General features: G+C 53.7%; 1 protein-coding gene across 2 annotated transcripts in view; it reads left to right on the top strand.

The window, feature by feature from the left end:
* AHRR (aryl hydrocarbon receptor repressor) overlaps window positions 1-21,523 on the top strand; it is an 83,145-nt gene that overhangs the window by 9,883 nt on the left and 51,739 nt on the right. The window contains exons 2-3 of one of the 2 annotated variants that reach the window (XM_079144924.1): window positions 4,380-4,452; window positions 10,519-10,700. In XM_079144924.1, the coding sequence (XP_079001050.1) occupies window positions 4,380-4,452; window positions 10,519-10,700 (255 nt within the window). Of the gene's footprint in view, window positions 1-4,379; window positions 4,453-7,661; window positions 7,835-10,518; window positions 10,701-21,523 lie in introns of those variants that run through there. The other variant, XM_079144925.1, reaches the window with a different exon arrangement.

Below are 21,523 nucleotides of genomic sequence, written 5' to 3'. Positions count from 1 at the left end.
AGCACCACATGGTTGACGCCAAGGTCTGCCGCCATCTGGAGCAGTAGCCAAGCTCCAGGGCCCCTGGCTGCAGCAGCCTCTAGGGTCTGGGTGGCTGAGCATGTTGAAAAACCTCCCTAGGCCCCCTTGTGCAAGAAGGGTGCCCACTGACCTCTTCTCAAGAGAATTTTCACCTTTACTCCCTTGAGCTTGAGGTGGATGTGTCTTGCCAGCTCCTGAGATGCCCTCAAGCCACCTTTATTATCGTCTCCCGTCTTTAGCATTTCTCTAGTGGCAGAGACATCTTTAAAACTGCAACTTCCTTAGCCCCAGTTTTACTCCAGTCTTTCAAGTTCACTTTTTCCAAATCTTTCTGCTCTGCTTTCTGTTCCTTATTATCACAATATAGTTGGTTAAAAGCCACTACAATATCCATGCCACCTGACTGCTATGCTGCATAGACATTTCTTCCACCAGATTAAGAAGTCCATCGCTTTTAGCAAGAATCAACAACTGGGATAGATTCAAACTAAATAGCTTTCTCTCAGCAAAGGAAACTATCAGCAATGCGAAGAGAGAACCTACAGAGTGGGAGAATATCTTTGCCACTCATACTTCAGATAGAGCACTAATCTCCAGAATCTATAAAGAACTCAAAAAACTCTACACGAAGAATACAAATAACCCAATCAACAAATGGAATAAGGATATGAACAGACACTTCACAGAAGAAGATCTACAAGCAATCAACAGATATATGAAAAAATGTTCACCATCTTTAGTAATAAGAGAAATGCAAATCAAAACTACTCTAAGATTCCATCTCACCCCAATTAGAATGGCGATTATCAAGAATACAAGCAACAACAGGTGTTGGCGAGGATGTGGGGAAAAAGGTCCGCTCATACATTGCTGGTGGGGCTACAAGTTAGTGCAGCCACTCTGGAAAGCAGTGTGGAAATTCCTTAGAAAGCTTGGAATGGAACCACCATTTGACCCAGCTATCCCACTCCTTGGCCTATACCTAAAAGGCTTTAAATCAGCATACTACAGAGATTCAGCCACATCAATGTTCATAGCTGCTCAATTCACAATAGCCAGACTGTGGAACCAACCTAGATGCCCTTCAATTGATGAATGGATAAAGAAACTGTGGTATATATATACAATGGAATATTACTCAGCTATAAAGAATAATAAAATTATGGCATTTGCAGGCAAATGGATGAAATTGGAGAATATCATGTTAAGTGAGATAAACCAATCTCAAAAATCCAAAAGACAAATGATCTCACTGATAAGTGGATGATGACACATAATGGGGGGTGGGAGGAGGGCAAAAATGGAGGAAGGAGGGACTGTATAGAGGGAAAAGAGGGGTGGGAAGGGTGGGGGGAGGAAAAAATAACAGAATGAATCAAACATCATTACCCTATGTAAATGTATGATTATGCAAATGGTATGCCGTTACTCCATGTACAAACAGAAACAACATGTATCCCATTTGTTTACAATGAAAATAAATTAAAAAAAAAAAAAAGAAGTCCATCACTTTTAAAATCAGCCTCAGAAAGTCTCTGGACACAGGCAAAATGAAGATAGCTTCTCAGCCAGACCATAACATGAATGGCTTCTACTCCAAATTCCCGGAGTCGTCCTCTGAACCCTCTTGAGCTCTGTCTTCATTGTCCCAGTCCTATTAACATTCTGGTTTTCTGAGCTGCCACCAGAATCAGCCATTAATCTCCCCTTACAACAACCTAGAGCATTTCCAACTTGCACTGTTAAACATCTCAAAATTCCTCCTACCAATTCCAAAAACTCAAAAAGCTTCCAAACCACGTGGCCAGGTTAGTCACAGCAATGACTCACTTCTCAGTACCAGTTTGTTTCAGTCAACTTCTTCACTGCTCTGACTAAAGTACCAACTAGAACAACTGTAGAGGAGGAAAGTTTATCTGAGGGCTCACGGTTTCAGAGGCCTCAGTCCATAAAAGGCCGGCTCCATTCCTCGAGGCTCAAGGTGAGGCAGAACATCATAGCAGGAGAGTGTGGCACAGGGAAGCAGCTTATGAGGTGATCAGGAAGCAGAGAGAGATTCTATTCTCCAGATACAAATATATAATCCAAAGCCACAGCCCCAGAGCCCACCTCCTCCAGTCACACCCCACCACTTCAGTTGCCACCCAGTTAATCCCTATCAGGGAATTAAATCACTGATTGAATTAAGACTCTCACAAACCAGTCATTTCTCCTCTGAACCTTCTTGCACTGTCTCACATGTGAGCTTCTGCGGGACACCTCACATTCAAACCATAGATCTGGTTTGTTGGGGCAGACAGAGGACTCTGAGGTATTTACGGTGTGTTGGAGTAGACAGTTCTCTCTGGGATATCTGTTTCTTGTTGGAGTAGACAGAGGACATCTAGGGTATCTGTTCTTTTCTTGAGTGAGTTGTGGGTGTTTTATCTCAGAGTTTTCCATTCCACCTAAATGTTCGAATCATGTAGAGTGTCTGTCTTAGTTGCTTGGGTGCCATAACAAAATACTGCAGACTAAGGACTTTGCACAAGGACCTTTCCCAGATTCTTCAGGAGGACAGGGAGGACCAAGCTATAGCAGGACTTGGTTTTGGGCAGGTGTCCTCCTGGTTGGCAGGTAGCTTTGTTCTCATATGCCCTCACAGGGTGGGACAGCAGCTCAATGTGTCCATTCCTCCCTGGGTGTTGTCCTGTGGAGCAGGGCTCCACCCTGTAACCTTGCATGACCCTGTCATCTTGCAGGCCCTGGCCTCTACTGTCCTGGGCAGGGTTAGGGCTCCAGCATAGGAGTTTGGGGGGCATGTTTCAGTCCACAACACTATTCTCTTACGTTCCTTTTGGTGTACATGCCATAATGATGTCCTTTCTTTCTTTCCTGCAAATCATAACCTTATTTGTTTGATGCTTCTGGCGAGAGATTCATCAATTTCACTGATAGTTTCAAGGAACCCCTCAAGATTTTTGTCCTTTACTCTTAAGCTACAAGTCCCACTGACTCTTCCTCTTCATTGTTTCCATCCTTCTGCTTTGTCGGGGTCCATTTTCTCTTCCGTTGCTTGTGGTGCACACCTGGCTTGCTCTCTGAGACGGCTCATTCCTCTCACCGTGTCAGTTTCTGTCGTGCTCATGGCTGCCTCCTGTGACTCTGGATGCACTTAGGTTTTCATTTTTGTTCCGTTAAGAGTATTCCTAAAATTTCTTGGATACTTTCTCTTTGGCCCGTGGTATTTTGAAGTGTGCTGCTTCCCAGGCACTTGGGGTTTTCCCGGCTACCTTTCTAGTTTGGTTGCATGGTCTGGAGATGTGCTTCCTGCCGTTGCTGACATCCGGGACACCATTTGTCCCGGCGGGCGTTCTGTGTGAAGAGCTCGCACCCTGATGTCATTGGATGGCATATTCTGCACATTCTGTGAGCTCCGGCCTGCTGCTGTTTGGACATCTGTGCCCTTTGCTGATGTCCACTCTCCTTGTTCTACTGACCACTGAGAGAGGCATGGCCACATCTCCAATGAGCATCCTTCCGTTTAGGCAGCTTGTCTTTGTGTTTGGAAGCCCTGCTGCCGGGTATGTTCACATTTAGGGCGCTGTGTCCTCTTGGAGATGTGACCGCTGTGTGGTACTGCTTTGTCCCTGGTGACGCCCACGTTCTGAGGCCCCTGGTCTGGACCTTGCCAGGCTGCAGATGCCTTCGATTGGCATCTGTGGGGTGGCCCTTCTGTGCATTTACTCAGCTTACCTGTGTCTTAGATTCCAAGGGGTCCAGCACACATTTCTGGTGTTCTCACGACCGCTTCCAGGTACAGTTAGGGGTTTGTCTGTCTCCTCCTCCAGACAGCATGTGCCTGAGGTCAGGTGAGGTCTTTTCAGCACCCCCAAGGCCCAGCGCCTGGGCGGCTGCCTCTCCCTGAAGAACATTTGTCAGGGCTCTGACACCCGTGCTTGGAGAGTCAAGACCCTCCAGGAGTGGGGGCAGATGAGCTGGGTGGCCAAGCTGGAGGCCAGAGTGGAGCCCAGCACGCAGAGCCAAGAAGAGGTTTCCCATAGCAGGGAGAGGCCTGTGGGTCCAAGTAGAGGCCGTGGAGAGGCAGCAGGAGAGACCTGCCACAGTGTGGCTCCTGGAAGTGGCTCCTGGGCCTCGGCCATCCTCCCTGGCGCCTGTGCCTGCGAGGAGTGGTCCCTTGCCTTGGACAATGCTGTGGTGCTGACAACCGCCCCAGCTGACCTGCATGGGGGGCCCCCAGAGCAGAGTGGCCTCAGCTGACCTTCCTGCTGCTGGTGGCTTTGGGACATTATGGTGGATCCTGGGGTGTCACCGGGGTCCCCTGGTGCCACCAGCTTGATTTGCCCTTTCTTTTTCAGGCCCAGGGATGATGATCCCGCCGGGGGAGTGCACGTATGCGGGCAGGAAGAGGAGAAAGCCTGTTCAGAAGCAGTGAGTGTCCTCTGCCCAGCAGGTGCCACTAGGGACGCTGTGTCTTCACTGAGAAAGGGAATTCGGGAGGAGGGTGGGCGCTGCAGGGCTGGGCCTCCTGGTGGCCATGCACAGTGTGCCTCTGCTGCCAGCCCCCTGCAGAGGGTGCCGAAGCACAGGTCAGGTTCTAGAGCCTCACACCATCTTGTGTGTGGCCGAGTAGGTTCCCCTGTCCTGTGATGAGGCCTCTGCAGCGGCAGTGCCATCTGGTGTGTGGCTGAGTGGCACAGTGCCACTCACTTCCGCTCTGCCTTTGGCTTGAGTCTTCAAGGCTCCAGGATCCTCGGCTGCCCCGCAAATCCACTGTGCCCACGTGGCATCAGCCCAGGACTCCCATGCAGCCCTGTGGGACGTGGGGACGTGGGTGAACCACATGCCAGCTGCTGCTGCTTGCCCTGCCACGAGCCCAGGGCTTTGTCCCAGGAGGGTCTTCTGCCACACTTGCCAACCAGATCTGGTGTGGGCCTGCACGCAGGCAAATCAGACCCCAGCCTGGCGCTGACGTGGGGGGTTGGTGGGTTGCCCCTCAGTGGCACAGGCCTGCTTCTGGTGGTGCCACCCCCACTCAGCATCCGAGCTGGAGCGGTTTAGCCCCCTTCCCCAAAAGCTGTGATTCAGGTCTCTCCTCCCAGCCAGGCCAGAGCTGCCTGTCTCCTCCTCAGTGAAGCCCAGAGCTGCCCGTCTCCTCCTCAGTGAAGCCCAGAGCTGCCCGTCTCCTCCCAGCCAGGCCCAGAGCTGCCCATCTCCTCCCAGTCAGGCCCAGAGCTGCCCGTCTCCTCCCCAGCCAGGCCCAGAGCTGCCCGTCTCCTCAGTGAAGCCCAGAGCTGCCTGTCTCCTCCCAGCCAGGCCCAGAGCTGCCCCGTGTCCTGCACCATGAACTATGGGTTGAACCCGGTGCTCATTTTCCTGAGGGATGATTTGTGTTTTTGTGCTTCGTACCACAGAAGCCTGCTGGGCACTGGGGACCCTGTGTCCTCTCCAGGGGTGTCAGATGCTTTCCCCCGTTTCCACCTCGCTTTGGCGTCTGCCACACAGAAACCTTGAACTCATGTGGAGTTGAGCTTATCTGTCTTTCCTCTGTGACCGAGTAGACTTCACACTACGATGACAAAGGGGTTTTCCTCTTTTGTCTTCTAACACACACACGTCTCTCTTTAACTCAGAGCTTTTGATCAGCTGGACGCTTTCCGGTGTGGGCTCTGGCGTCTGAATCACTTTGTTCTCCTGGTGATTTGCTTTGCTGAGTAGCCACGTTTCCACACTGACCTTCGGTGGCCGTGGGCAGCGTGGCATCGTCGTTTGAAGGTGACACAGACTCTCGCTGTGTCAGTCTGCTTTCTTGTGCTGTGACAAGCACCTCAGTTGGGTAATGTACAGAGAACGGAGGTCGATGCAGCTCACATCTCGAGATGGAGTCCGAGGCCTGGTCCTGGCTCTGCGAGATCCCTCAGCGGCCTCGCAGCGTGGCTCAGTGGAGGCAGGTGTGAGAGGGGCAGGTCAGTGCTAGGGGAGGATTGCCAAGCCCTTGGAGAGCACCTCCCTGGGGACTGCGCCTCAGCCGGGGAGCTCAGAAGCCCCCCACGCTCGCGCACTTGCCTGCCTCCAGGCGCGAGGCGGCTGAGGCTGGCTTGTGCAGGCGGGGGCGCCCCTGTGAAGGCTGGGTGTCCACCCTTGGGTGACATATCCTGGTGTCCCGGGGAAGCTGGCTCTGCTGTTGGCGTCCAGGGAGCCCCTCCTGCAGCCCCCTGCTGGCGCTGGCTGCCCACATCCGCTGGGCTCTGGCCTCCTTGCCAGGACCAAGGGCTGCGCTAGGCGGTGCCTTGCGTTCTGGTCTGTAGGTGGGTGGGCTCGGGTCTGCCTGGGCTGCCTCTTCTCCCTGGAAGGTGAGCGGTGGAGGTGTGGGGCGTGGAGCTGGCACATGGCCACGAAGGGGTTTGTGGGGACGCCTGAGACTGGCGCGGCCCGGCGGGCTCCCGAGCACCCTCAGGGCACAGGCGCAGAGCTGCGCCCGACCTCGGGTGCTGTGGTGATTCTCAGTTGCTACTTTCTCCAGAGGCGAATGCCTGGGGCATCAGCAGCGTCCACTGGAGTGGCCGAGCTGCGCCAGGGACGTGTCTGAGCTCAGAGCGGCATGGGGGCACGTGCTTCCCGCTCTCTGGGGTGTGCTTCACATCCAGGTCACCACCGACCCGCTACTCCAGCTTCCTGGTCCCCCGGCCGCCCTGCACCTCTGCCCCAGCAGCCTCTGGTCTGCTTCCTGCTGCTGCAGATGAGTGCGCGTTTCCGGCGTTTTGTGCGGGTGGGATCCTGCGCGTTGCATGATGCGCTCCTTTGCTGGTGCAGGGGTTCCAAGCTCATGGTCCGCCTTCCCAGCCAGCTCCTTCCCCCTTCCCCAGGCGGGGCAGTGAACACCTGCCTGCGGTCCTGTGAGCGCAGATGCCCGGGGTGTGGTGCTGGGTCCTGGGGCTGCTGTTGTTCCCAGCCACGGCAGAGCGCTCCAGGTCCCAAGTGCCCTCGGCCTGGGGACAGTCTCCTGGTTTCAGCCATGGGGGCGGGGGTAGGATCTCGCCAGGCTTAATCGGCCTTAACCTGGTGAATAATGGTTTCAGTGAGTGCATGAGCCTGTTTGCCATCCACGTGTGCTCTGGTGAATGATGTTGAAATGATTTCTCTTCTTCTTGTTTGTTTGTCCTCTCATTGTTAACTTGTAAGGATCCTTTACATATTCTGGATCAAGCCCTTGTAGGAATATTTTCTTCCAATCTATGACTTACCTTTCCATTTTCTTAATATAGACTTTCAAGCCAGGCACAGGGGTGCTTGACCGTAATCCCAGTGACTTTGGAGGCTGAGGCAGGAGGATCACAAGTTGGAGGCCAACCTCAGCAATTAGGGAGACCCTGCCTAAAAAAAAAAAAAAAAAAAAAAGCCTGGGGCTGTAGCTAAGTGGTAGAACACCCCTGGGTTCAATCCCCAGCTCTGTGGCGGGGGCGGGAGCGGATTGACTTTCAAAAGACATTTACAACCTTTTGACAGAGACAGGTTTGTCAGAGCACATGTTTGCATGTGTCCCGGGGCCTGACTGCTAGGGCTCAGCAACTCCTGCACACGCTTCCTTGCCCTATCGCAGGTTTCACATCTTGGCTGCCTTCCATGTGGCGTGTTTCAGGGATGTCTGGGGACCTGGTGCCATTTACTGGAGACTTTCCTTTCCTGTCAACCCCTGTCCAGCCGGTAGCCCTGTGAAGCACGTGTGGGCCTCTCTCCAGGACCTCTGTTCTGCTCTCTGATCTGCATTTCTATCCTCTCAGTACCAGGCTGCAGAGATGGCTTAACGCCAGGGGTGAGTGCTCTAACTGTCTGCTCTGGGTCCTGCGGGTTCCGTTGCATTTCAGAATCAGCTTTGCAGTTTCTGCCAAGTCCCGATGAAGTTTTGGTTGAGATCATACAGTGTGGGTCCCTTGGGGAAGAGCAGCTCCTAAGTCCCCGGCACTCACCCAGGTCCCTCCACAGTGTCTCCAGCCTGGTTCCACGAATTTGCAGGCATTCAGCACTGCTGGGTCTGCAGGATGGTCTGCCCACCTGGGCTGGCTGGCTTCTTCTCTCCTTCCTGTGCTAATGAGGAATGGCTGAGCCCTGGCCTTGTCACCTCCAGCCTCTCAGCCAGGAGGGTCTTTGTCCATGTGCCCTTCCATTTGCTCCTGGACTTGAGCTGGAAACCTGCCTGGCCCTTGGCCCCTGGCCGTGTCTCTTGCCCACCTTAGTGGGGGTCCCTGCCTGCTTCATGGGTTAGGATTGGGGAGCCAGGTGTGGGGTGGCCAGGTGCTCTGAGGGTTGGAGGAGGGCGGTCACGTTGCCGAGCTCTCTGGACACCTCTTCTTCCCTAGGCAGTGGTGCCTGCCCTGGAGCCACAGGAGGAAAAGCCAGGGGTGCAGGGACCCAGCTCCGTTAAGGCACCACCCCACATGGAGAGGCACGGCCGCTTCTCCCTCAGGACTGCGCGGGAAGCTGAGGCGCCAGGAGGCCTGTGAGCTGGCTGGGCTCCTGAGCACGAGGCTGCTGATGGACTCAGCCCCAGAGGAGCGCCTTGCCCCCTGGCAGTGTCCGGGCACCTGTGGCGTCTGCTCTGTGCCTGCCCTGCTGCACCCTCCGCTGCCATCAGCCATCTGTCATCTGCCATTGCCTGGTTTTCCTCTCTGACCCCCGCCCCCACCCGAGGTGTCCCTTGTTTGTAGAAAGGTCTTGGGTGTCTGTCACCAACGGGGTGGACCTCTCCTCTGGCAGGGGTGCTGTCTGCACTGTGTCGGTCCAGCGGATCCCCAGACCCTCTGCCCTATTTGAATTCGGCTGGCAACTTGAGTAGTTGGGGAGGCAGCGAAGACATCATTGGAAGTGGTAGATGACCAAAGATGACCAAAGATGACCACAGCTTGGGAGAGGACACTTGCAAAGCCTGTGTCTGATGAGGTCTCACATCAGGAGCAAGTCCAGAGCTCTTATGACTCAAAAACAAAAGGGCAGCTGCGTGTGGTGACCACACCTGCCATCCCAGCAGCTCAGAGGCTGAGGCAGGAGGACTGAGTTCAAAGCCACCCTCAGCAACTTAGTTAGGCCCCAGCCAACTCAGCGAGACCCCGTCCATAAATATTAAAAAAGGGCTGGGGATGCGGCCCAGTGGAGAAGCACCCCAGGTTCAGTCCCTGACACCCAAAAAGACAAACAACCCAAATTAAAATGGCAAAGGACTTGAGTGGACATTTCTCTAAGGAGATGTGGAGTGTGAGACTTTCATCGTGGCCAGAGTCCTGGAGAACATGTGGGGAAAGGTCCACTCTGGCTCCTGCTTTCTCAGGTTCAGTCTGTGGTTGGGAGACACCATTGCTCTGGGTCCAGGAGAAACAGGCCATCCTGGTGGAAGGGAGTGAGGTCAGATCGCTGCTCCACTCTCCTGGCCAGACTTGGAAGAGAGGACAAGGGCTGCAGGGAGGAGGTGTCCTCCAGGCCCACCCCAGGGCCCACCTGCTCCAGCCGCGCCCCGCCTGCCCAGTCTCACTCATCCATGCAAACTGGGGTGGACAGACTGGGTTTGCAGCCCTAGGATCTGGTCACCTCCCAGCTGAACCTTCACAACGGGAGTTTCAGGGGACACCTCTCGTCTAGACCACAACTGAGGTGTGAATGGACAAGACATTCAGGAGGAGATGCTTGAGCTCACAGCCCATGAGGAAAGTGCAGACCACAGTCCATTGGAGTGCTGCCTCCTACCTCGATGTGGCTACAGCAGGAACAAGGACACCGCCTAATGGAGGGTGTAGAACCCACAGCCTATGGTTGCGGCTGTGGAGGGCGCTTGGTGTCTCCTCACGGCCAGCCAGAGTGACCCCGTGACTCAGCAATCCTGGCCGTGCCAGGACAGGTCAAAGCACGTGTCCAGAGTCTGTCATGTGAACACTCAGAGAGCTGCGTTCACGCTGACCAGCCTGGGAACAGCCCAAGGCCGGCCACCAGTGGCTGGGCCGGAACGCAGGCACTGTGTTCCTCCTGGAAAGGCAAGGGCAGCAGCGTCCGCCAGCATGGACCTCGGGGCGTCTGCTGGTGGAAAGGCCAGGTGGGATGCCTGAGGCAGCCTCCGTCCTTGGTGACGAACACCCCGTGGGTGGGTCTGGGCTCAGGGCTGCTACCGGCTGTGGGACTCCATTTCTCCTGGACGATATCAGCCTGACAGGCACCAAGGACCACAGGAGGGGCATGACACAGCTTTCCACCTGCCTGGACAGCCTGGACTGCCTGGCCAGTGTCCTCCTCCCACGGAGCAGTGGCAAAGGGAGGTGGGGAGCATGTGGACTTCCCCTGCCCCCTGTCCTCTGCCACTGGTCTTTGTCCCTGGGCTGAAGCCTGAGGTGGGCACTTGCTTTCTGTGTTGTCAGGAGGGCTTCGGTTCTGCCAGCGCTTGCCTCTCGGTGACTGGGACCAGGTCCCCAGCCCCTGGGGCCGGGGCTCCTGCCTGATGAAGCCTCTTCCCTGCAGGAGGCCCGCCCTGCGACTCGAGAAGTCGAACCCTTCCAAGAGGCACCGGGACCGCCTGAATGCCGAGCTGGACCGCCTGGCCAGCCTGCTGCCTCTCCCCCCCGACGTCATCGCCAAGCTGGACAAGCTCTCTGTCTTGCGCCTCAGCGTCAGCTACCTACGGGTGAAGAGCTTCTTCCAAGGTAGGACTCTGGCCACCTGGAGCCCCCCTCAGGCTCTGCCTGAGAGCAGTGGGTCCCACCTGGGTCCAGCTGTGGCCAGGAGAGGATGGTGTGGTGCCTGTGCACCTGCCCTTCCTGCCTGTCCAGACGGCCTTGCTCAGCCAGGCCCTGACTGTGCGCATTCCTGGGGCCAGGTGTGCGGGCCCTGGCTGCTCCCCAGCACTCTCGGGCAGGGGCTTTGCATCGCTGTGCTAGGATGTCCCTGGGCGCACTGAGCGTAGAAGCCGGTAGCTCTGGAGGAGGCCTACAGGTATTGGCCCTGCTCAGCCTCCGGGGTCCCACAACTAGGGGCTCCAGAACAGGGGGTCTGCTTTGTGAGGGACCAGGCCCAGCCACAGCTGGGGTGGCAGCCACCGTTAGCCATCTGACCTGCCCTAAGCACCACAGGTGCTGCAGCTTCTGGGTGCATGCCCCCGTCTACACTGCAGGCCAGGCCCCACCCTGGGCACTGTGGGTGCTGCAGCTGCTGGGTGCATACCCCCATCTACACTGCAGGTCAGGCCTCCACCCCGGGCACGGTGGGTGCTGCAGCTGCTGGGTGCATACCCCCGTCTACACTGCAGGCCAGGCCCCACCCTGGGCACTGTGGGTGCTGCAGCTGCTGGAGTGCATACCCCCATCTACACTGCAGGCCAGGCCCCACCCCGGGCACGGTGGGTGCTGCAGCTGCTGGGTGCATATCCCCATCTACACTGCAGGTCAGGCTCCCACCCCGGGCACGGTGGATGCTGCAGCTGCTGGGTGCATACCCCCGTCTACACTGCAGGTCAGGCCCCTCCCCAGCAGGAGCTGCTCCTTATCTGTTGGGAGCCCAGCTCTTGCACAGGGTCAATGGTTTCTGCCCACCCCCAGCTACACTGGCTTCTGCTGATACCCTGGGTGGCCCCTTCCCAGCTTTTTGGGCCTTTGTTCTGTCCACCTCTGTCCACCAGCCTTCCACTTTCTGTCCCAGCCATACTCAGAGCTGCACCTAATTTCTTATTAGCATGTAACTCAGGCAGTGGCCTGGGTCCTGTCCTGGCCCTGGGTGACGTAGGCAGTGGCCCTGTCCTGCCTTCTTGCCTCCTTAGACTTGCAGCTCTGGGTGGTCCTGGTACCGTGGGCTCAGATGGGCTCAAAGAGACCTGCACTTGAGGACGGGGGCTTTACTGCGGGAGGGTTGGGAGGGGCTCTGTCAGCTCCTGGGCCGTGTGCCTACAGGTTTGGATTCAACAGGGCGGGTGCAGCCGTGGGTGCTGCAGGCAGGGCCCCGCTGCTCCGCCTTGTGGGAGGGCTGCCAGGCTCTCGGGGCCCCTATGTGTCCTAAAGCGGAAGGGGGCCTGTCTCCACCTGTTGGAACCCCCAACCTCGGTGCACCTAGATGCCCCTGGGGCAGGGAACAGGAGGCTCGGCACTGACATCTGGGGCGCTGTCCGCCCTGGTCTTCCGCGTGCCTTTGCCTGATCCTCTGCACACTAGCAGAGTCCCTCATGGAATCTGAGTCCCACGGTGACAGCAGAGCTTGTCCTGAGTGGAGAGGTGACAGCACATGTGGCTCCTCCCTGGGGGTTTCCAGTTTCTTGTGGAAGTGCACTGGCTTTACGTCCTCTCCACCCAGGCCAGGTGGCTCCCATCCGCCACCTCTCGGTGCCAACTCGTTGCATGTCTTCTCCAGGAGGGTCAGGGAGTGCAGGAGAGTGGGTGCATCGTCCATCCTTGCCCACCTGTGGAGAGCAGGAGGCAAGTCTGCCCTCCAGATCTGCGGTCTGTGGAGCATCCTTTTTATCAATGAACCACGCAAGCCAGGTGTGGTGCACACCTGTGATCCCAGAGACTTGGGAGGCCAAGGCAGGAACATCACAAGTTCAAGGCCAGCCTAGGAAATTTAGGGAGACTGTGTCTCAAAATAAAATAAAAAGGACTGGGGGTGTAGCTCAATGGTAGAGCACCCCTGAGTTCCTTCCACAGAAGTGCAAAAAAACGTATATATGAAAATAAAGGAGCCACGTGGGCTGAGTAGATCCCAGCTGCCTTGGGGACGTTAGTAAGCCTCAAGGGCAGCAGGGGACAGGCGCCGTGTCTGGGTGGCTCAAGGTGTGGTCACTTGACTTTCCTGGCACTGACACACAGACCCAACCTCTGGGTCAGACTGGGGCCCAGACTGCAGGCCTGGCTGCTTCCTCACTGGATGGGACAGAAGAGCCCCAGTTCTGCTGCTTCTGGCCGGTTCAGGGGTCCTGTGCCTCTGAACCCCCACTCTGGACCAACAAACGTAGTGAGTTCCCGACCGACGCCCAGCTCCTGAGCTCGTGGTGAAGAGCAGGCTGCTGGGTCGCGTGCCTGTGCCGTGCAGGCGCAGAGGGAGCCCTGCCGCTCTGATCCATAGCTCTCGAGACGCCCCTTGCCTCTGCCACGCTCTCTCCACCAAGGGTCCTGAACCCCGGGGCTGTGCGCCTACAGGTTTGTGCACTGTGAGCCCTCAGACCTTCCTGGATTCATGTGCACTGAGTGCTTAGAAGAGAGTCAAGCTACAGAAAGTGGATCTTAGTCTGTGCTTCCTGACTCCGAAATGGACAAGCAACTTTCATTAAAACTTCATAAAAAGTCACCTTTGGGAAGGACATGAACCGGAAAGTCTCCACCTCAGAGGGTGAAGACAGCCGGAGGTCTGTCAGGATGTGTGGTTAGAGGCTGTGGGCTATTTTATTTTTATTTACTTGGCTTCTGTGTAGCGCAGGGGCAGCACTTTCAAGTTACACAACCCTCCCTCCTGCCGCCTCTGTGGGCGACGGTCAGGGCTGGGATTTTCCACCTTGTACATTTCATCGTCCACAGAAGGGAATTTCAGGGTGAAGAGACCATGGGGGAGGTGATGTGGAAGAGGCGGTCACATCCTGTCCTGGGGCAGGGAGCAGAGCTGGGCCTTTCCAAGCCTGAGCGATGTGGGACCTGTGGCCCTGGACACTGACCAGGAGGTCTGAGAGGCCTCAGCCCTTGCTGAAGCCCAGCTGTTGGCCAGGTCATGCTGACAGAGCAGAAGGACCCACAGGGCCCATTGGAAGGCGCCTGCCCTCCCAGGGACTCCCTGTCAGCAGCAGACAGGGCCTGAAATGTGGTCTGCAACGCAGGGCCTCAGGTGCTGCCGATGAAGGACCCACAGTCCACCCAGGCCTGGCACATGGACAGCGTCCTCTTGATGACTCATGAGGACTCAGGAGCATTGATCAAACACGCAGGTTATTCTGTGGAGAGAAGGGCCAGAGAGATGCACTCAGAACATCAAGCAGAAGGGAAGGGGAGGCCCAGCCGGGACCCCAGGAGGACCTGGAGACCACTGTGACTGGCCCTCCTTCTCCCTGCCTCGGGGCTGCTGCTTCTGGGTTCTGCATTTAGCCTTCAGCACGCATGCCTGGGCCCCTCCTGGAGCCCCTGCCCTGTCCACTTCCAGTGCTTGAGACCAGCATGAGTCCTCAAGCCCTGTCGTGAAGGGTGCAGTTATTAAGCTAAGCATGCGATTTTTAGCTTTGGAGATGGGATTGTCCTTCTCGGCCGAGTGCAGTGGTGCTTCCCAGCTCCATGGGAGGCTGAGGCAGGAGGATCGCTTGAGCCCAGGAGTCCCAGGCCAGCCCAAGCAGCGCAGTGAGACTGATCCCCCTGCAGCATTTGCCTTCTCCTGACTTGTCTCGGGGATTGCATGCTGTGACTCCCAGTCCGTTCTGGAGTGCCTGGTGGCATTTGGAGATGAGGTCTAAGGAAGCTGTCAGTCAAATGAGGCCCTAAGGGGGGTTTCCACCCTATGAGAGGAGACAGAAGAGGCCCACACACCAGGCCTGCGCTGAGAAGGGCGGCAGGGCAGCGGAAGGCAGATGCCACACTGAAGGCGGCCGGTGCCTTAGAAGCCGGGTCGGGGCGCCTGCACTGCCCTCCAGGCCCAGCAGTGAGAAGGGGCGCCCTGGGTCTGGGCCGTGGCGTTCTGTCACGAGCAGCCTGAGCAGTCTCGGATCTGGGCAGCGGAGAGTGGGTGCTGCTGTAGCAGCCTGCAGGAGTCGGGGTGGCCTGCATTGCCCAGCAGCTGCCCGAGGACCCACGTGTGCTGGAGGCAGTCCTGGAGCACCTCCCGTCTCACACCCTCGCGTTCAGGCGGAGCATTAGCCCCGATGTTGGTGAGGACTCGGAATGGGCGCATCGCTCCCTAGAAGGAAGGGGCAGCTGGCTCCTCGCCTGATCTCAACTGGCGTGGCCCCTCCCTCCGCCTCCTGGAGGGAATATAAGCGGGCGGTAGGCAGAAGGCAAAAAGCAGCAGCTAGTAGAGAGAAGAAGTAGCAGTAAAAAGAAGCAGAAAGAAGAAGCAGCAAGCAGTAAGCAGCAGGCAGCGGCAGAAGGCAGATCGTAGAGCGGAGGACTGAGAACACACCTCTAGGTCGTAGATCACAGATCGCAGTACGCGGGACGCACCACTAAGAAGCACCTCAGATAGATAGCACCTAGTTCACAGGAGGCAGGACGCACCTCTAAGAAGCAGCAGAACTCTCAGGAGAAATAGATCTCTGGTAAGCGTAGGAGCCTGTCTTTCTCTAAAACTTCCTCTAAAAGCAAAGTCTCTCTTTCTATAAGTAAAGCCTATCTTTCTCTCAAAGCTTCTCTTCCTCTAAAATCAAGCAAGCCTCTTTTCCTCTATGGGCTAGAGAATAAGCAAACAAGCAAGGAAGCAGCACAGGAATAGAAGTAGTTTATTTTCAGTCCACTTCCGATAAATACCTGCGCAACTGTTGCTGCAGGCGGTAACAAATATCCGCGGGATTGTTGCCGTGGGCGGCGACACTCGGAAGCCCATGATCCCCTGCTCAGGGCTCCACGCTCAGGGGAGCGGTGGCAGGAGCCCCTCGGCCTCGCCCCGTCTGACTAGCTGATGTTCAGGGTTGGGCCTAGGCTGAGTGTGGGTGCTGGAGCCAGGTGAGCTGTGGGGAGCTCCTGGGGTGAGTGGACTGCGTCTAGTCACCCTCGTTGAAGGGCAAGGTCACTCTTGGTTTTCTCGTGGGCTGATTTTGCTTTTCCTACCTCTCTCAGCCACTTCCAGGAGGTAAGCCTGGCCATGAAGAAAGGGACTTGTTCCTTCCCCCCTGAGAAGCTGGGTCTTCCCAGGACCCAGGGAGGAGCTGGCCTCAAGTCTGGGCTTCCCTGGCCCTGTCCTGGCAGGGCTGCTTTGCCATGCCCTGTGTCAAGGACAGCTCTGGGCATTGCTGTCCCCCCACTAGCTCAGCATCTCCTGTCAGGTGGCCCCAGCAGGCTTACTGGTCATCAGGGTAAGTCTCGTGACACACTGACAGTTGAGCTCTCTCGGGTGGCCTTGCCTGAGGCTGTGAGCCAGGTGGGCTGCTTCTCCCTGGTCCTCTGCACAGGCAGCTTGTTTCCTGGGTGGGAGCAGCAGGAGAGGAAGCAGGCCAGGAACTTCCCACGAGGCTGGCACAGCTGTGGGCTGGACCCAGGGAGCTCTCGGGTGTCCCGGGCTCAGGGGAGACCGCCATGCTCTGATCGCCTTGCACAGCCCAGTGTGGACAACGGCCCCGCAGCTGGTCCCCGGCACCTCCCTCTTTAGGCTGGCCCTGCTGTTGTCTCCAGGCACCTCAGGCAGAATTTGAACCCCCAGCTTGGGGTGCAGGCAGTGTGGCCCACCAGGCCCATGGGTTTGCCCCTTCCAGCTGCCAGGGCGCCAGTTCCCCACTGCAGCCTGCTGTCCCTGGAGAGCTCTAGGGATGTTACCCCTGGATTAGAGTCAGAGGGACGTGGCCAGGAGAGAGCCGCCAAGGGTCCTCCCAAGGCCTCTTGCTGGGTCTGAGGGAAGAAGCCCCTGCTCGCATGGTGCAGGAAGGGGAGGGACTCACAGCCCTTCTGAGGACACCCTCCTGTTCACTCTGGACTTCCTTCCCCAGTGCCGCCTCTGTCCAGCTTTCTTTGGGACATGGGCACAGTGGCACCTGTTGTCTTGGGGCCTCTGCTGAGACTCATGCTGAAAGAGCTCCTTCCTCTTCATGCAAGTGCACTTCAACGTGCCTGCCCCTGGGATTCAGAGTCTCATCTCTTCTACTTCCATCAAGCAGCCAATTCAAAATTCTGCTGATAGCAGCCAAAAATGCAAGATAAAGCATGCCAACCCTTCCAGAATTGATGATGAGTTGGCAAGAAATTAAGGAATGCTCAGAGACTAAAAACGAAGGGACGCTGATAACACAGGGAGAGCTCAGGAGGAGTATCAGGGCGTATCAGGAGGACGGGAGTTCCAGGCGAGGATTTGTGATATGAGAAGCGACGAGGAGCGGCAAGGTGGTTCCTCGGGTGAAGCCACCTGAACTTCACTGCACGACACGTAGTGAGCACAGAACAGGAATAAGGCAGGGCCGTGAAAGTGCGTTTGAGGATGGTGACTCAGGTCAGAGCGCTCTCAGGTCCTGGTATGACCCTGGAAGCTGTTCTCTAACTTCAATATAGAAACGGGCTTTAACTCTCAAACTAACAGGGAAAAAAAGGAGAACGAGAAAATATAATCCAAAGAAAAAGACCAGAAAGTAGGGAAAAAACTCTACAGGGGTGGCAAAGATAGGAAGCAACACAATAAACATGAATGGACTAAACCTGCCACTTAAAAGGTAGAGATCATTGGAGTAGATCACACACGCTATTCGCAGAGAGCATATCCAATACTTCAGGGCCCAGGAAGGCAGAAGTGAAGGACAGGAAGGATTCTGCAAAAGTCTGACGAGTCTACGTTTCTGTCAAAACATCTATTTTGGTGTAAAAATCTTTATTGGAAATACAGCTAGACAGGGAGGGAGGGAGAGATTTTTGACATAATTATTAAGCAATTCATCTCACCAAGTGGAAAAAAACTTTAAATTGGTGTGCTTCTAATATCTCAAAATATATCAAGCAAATGTTGACAGAACTATAAAAAGGAACACATAAATTCATATTAGAAAGATTTCAAATAACTCAGATTCAGCAGAACAAATAAAGAATAAAAATTATAGATGATTTGAAAAATGCAAAACACATATGGCTGTACATAAAGTGCTATACCCCAAAACAGAAACTATAGAATCCATGTCTTTTCAAGCCTACATGGGCTTTCTAAATGCATTGAAACCATTCTGGTCAATAAAACAAGTCTCAATAAATTTCAAAAATCAAACGGCATGGTGGCATACCCCTGTAATCCCAGTGGCTTGGGAGGCTGAGGCAGGAGGATTGCAAGTTCAAGGCCAGCCTCAGCTACTTAGCCAGGCCCTAAGCAACTTAGTGAAACTCTGTCTCAAAATATAGACTTAAAAGGGCTGGGAATGTGGCTCAGTGGTTAAGGGCCCTAAGTTCAATCCCTGGTGCCAAAAAAAAAAAGTCACAATCATAAGGAATTTATGATGGGACCGCAAATGTAAATAAACTTGAAATAAGTGATAAAAAGATAACTTGAAAACCCTTTTTAAATAAATAAACACACTTGCGAATAACTCTTAGACCACAGAAGAAAACATGATGGAACTTAGAAATATATTTACAAACCAAAATATACAGGATGTAGACAAAGCAATACTTATAAATAAATAACCTTAAGTGTTTACATATAAAAGAAGAAAGGCTAAAAATTAATGAGTCAACCATTTAATTAAGTAGTCTTTTTATTCTCATACTGGGTCATGAACCAGGGGTGCTCTACTCACTGAGCTACATCCCCAGCCCTTTTTTATTTTTCATTTCAATACAGAGTCTCACTAAATTTCTGAGACTGGCCTCCAACTTGCCATCCTCCTGCCTCAGCCTTTGGAGCCACTGGGATTACAGACTTGTGCCACCACACTCAGCTTCAGTAGTCGTGATCAGGAGCAGTATGAGCAACAGAAATAGAGCCAGAGAAAGGACATAGTATAAGGTAATGTGTTGATGGATATCAAAACATCAAAAAGATGGGAGATTGATCAAGGAAAGAAGGGTGACCAGTACTAGAAAGATAAGGTACCCACGTTCACAGGACGATATCAAGGAACGTAGAGGCAATATTAGGAATATGCATACATGCTACAGAGTTACGAGATAACTTCAGGCTGTTAGGAACAAACGAATGCTAGTAAGTTTGAAGTCTGAAAGCAAATGAGTGAGTTCCTAGGAAACAAAGCTTCTTAAAACTAACTCAAGAAGAATAGAAAACCTGAATAATCATGACACCATTAAAGAAAGTGAGTCAGTCGTTGTCTCCCCAGAGAAATTGCCACACAATATAGGAGGAAAAATAATTCCACTCTATACTGAATCTGTGGTGTTGAACTGGAATTGGAGGTATTGGTGTGAACTCAGGATTCTTCCAGTGTATAAAGAAAGATGGAGACATGCATACATATGTAAAGGGTGTTTGATCCACATCTGCCCCCTGAAGGACCTGGGGGCAGTGACACCCCAAGAGCAGTGAGCACACCTAACATCCTGTTCTGACTTGGATATGAAGTGTCCCCTAAAAGCTCATGTGAGAGGTAATGCAGGAATATTCAGAGATGAAATAGCCCATCTCTGTGGGCCATAACCTAATCAGTGGATTAATCCACTTGAATGGATTAACTGGGTCATAACTAAAGGCAGGTAGGGTGTGGCTGGAGGAAGTAGGTCCCAGGGGCATGCCTGTGGGGTCTATATTTTATCCCTGGCACATCTCTCTGTCTCTCACTCTCTCTCTCTTTCTCTCTCGGCTTCCTGGCTGCCATGTCCTGAGCTGCTTTCCTTCACCATACCCTTCCACCATGGTATTCTGCTATGGAGGTGGCTGACCATGGACTGAACCTGTGAAACCATGAGCTGCAAATAAACTTTTCCTCTTCTAAGTTGTTTTTGTCCAGTCTTTTATCACAGCAACAAAAGCTAATACACATGCAGATTTTCCTTTCTGAATACCCCACACTACTAAAAGAAACAAGGGCTTTGGGGCGCGTACCAAAGCTGGATTAGGGGAAAAAAGACAAGGTAACCTCAGAAGTTCATGCTCTAGAAGACAAGGCAGCAGTAGAGTGGCAGAGCTGTGTCACTGTGAAGGGGCCACTGCCACGCCAAGGGGACTCCAGAATTATGATGAATCACAGTAGCAATGGCTGACGACCCAGTGAACAAGTTGGGACAGAGATGAACAAATGTAAAATAACCTGGACTTCTCCTCAAAACACACTGCTAACGGACAAAGGCAGTAGAGGCAACGCTAGAGAGGAGAGGTGATCTGAGCCGGTCATCTGTTGACCACTGCAGTAAAACTCAGGCAAAAGCAGCCACGGGTGCTGAAATTAGTGTGAAAGTGGGTGAGAAAGGAGATTTTTTGTAGTCTTGAATAAAGTTTCTGTTAATTACCAAGGGGAAACCCAGGAGCGGAGAAACAGCATTCCGGGGGTCACTAAGTGTGACTCTGCCAGAGAGCAGGGCCACACTGTGCCACTGCCCTTCCCGGGGAGCAGAGCCGTCTGCAGTGAGTGGCCTGGAGTCCACCAGAGCTGGGAGCTCAGGATGTTGGCCTGGCTGTGAGGTTTCCATGGCTTGTCTGGGAAAGGTGCTGGGGCTTTGTGTTCTCATAGCGTGGCGCTGTCTCAAAACAAAAGTAGCCAACAGGAGCAAAAGCGAAGCCGAGGAGTTCTGCGGAAGCCCACCAGGGTCTGTTGAGGGTCCCCTCTGCGCTGTTTGTCGACCGTTTGTCGAGGGTTTGATGTGTTCTTTTCTTTCTAGATCCTTGTACTGATGGTCAGTTGGTTATCTGAGGTCTTTCTGGCTCTTCTGCAAGTGCTCACCGCTAGAGACTGCCCTGTGGGCTCTTTTGCTGTCTCCTGTGAGTTTGGGTATGTTGTGTTTCCACTACCACTGTTGCAAGAGGTTTTAAACTTTCTCTCTCAGTGTCTTTGTGCATTCATCAGTCATTCCAAGTCCTGCTTTTTAATTTCAATATATTCATGCAATTTCTAAAATTCCTCTTGGTGAGTTCTAATCTTATTCTATTGTGGCAGAGAAGTCAACATGATTTTGATTTTTTTGAAAACTTGAGGCTTGTTTTGCGGCCTCACGTGTGATCTATCCTGGAGAATGTTCTACGCGTGGATGGGAAGAATGTGCTCTGCAGCTGTGGGGCGAAATGCTCTGTAGGTGTGAGTTGGGTTCCTTGCCTGTAATATCATTTCTGCCGTTTTCGTTTTTCCATCTGGACGGTCTGTCCACTGATGCAAGTGAGGAGTCACACAGCCTGACGGCCTCGCAGCCTCCTCCACTTAGATCTCACCATGTTGCTTCATATGGTCGGTGTCTCAGCATGGTGTATGTGTGTTTATGATTATTTCCTTGTTGAACTGATACCTTTATCTTCATGTAGTGGCCTTTCTTTTCTCTTTTTTTCAGTTTAAAAAAAGGGTTTTTTTTTTGTTGTAGATGGTCACAATACCTTTATTTTATTTATTTATTTTTATGTGGTGCTGAGGATCCAACCCAGTGGCTCATGTGTGCTAGACAAGTGCTCCACCACTGAGCTACAATGCCAGCCCTTTTTTAAAGAAATTTTTGATTGAATTCTATTTTATCTGAGATGAGCACAGCTGTTCCTGCTTACTTTTGGTGATCATCTGCTTAGAGTATCTTTTCCAACCCTTTAGTCTGTGTGTCTTTACTAGTGAAGCGAGTTTCTTGTAGGCAGTGTATAGTTGGGTCTTTTTTTAATGCATTCAAGCACTCTCCATCTTTTGATTAGGTAATTTAATCTGTTTACAGTCAAAGCTGTCAGTGATAAGAACGGACTCCTGCGT

This window comes from Sciurus vulgaris, assembly GCF_902686455.1.
Source record: "Sciurus vulgaris genome assembly, chromosome: 6".
Taxonomy (NCBI): domain Eukaryota; kingdom Metazoa; phylum Chordata; class Mammalia; order Rodentia; family Sciuridae; genus Sciurus; species Sciurus vulgaris.
Note: the sequence above shows the minus strand (reverse complement) of the source record. Positions and strands in the feature narration are given on the sequence as shown.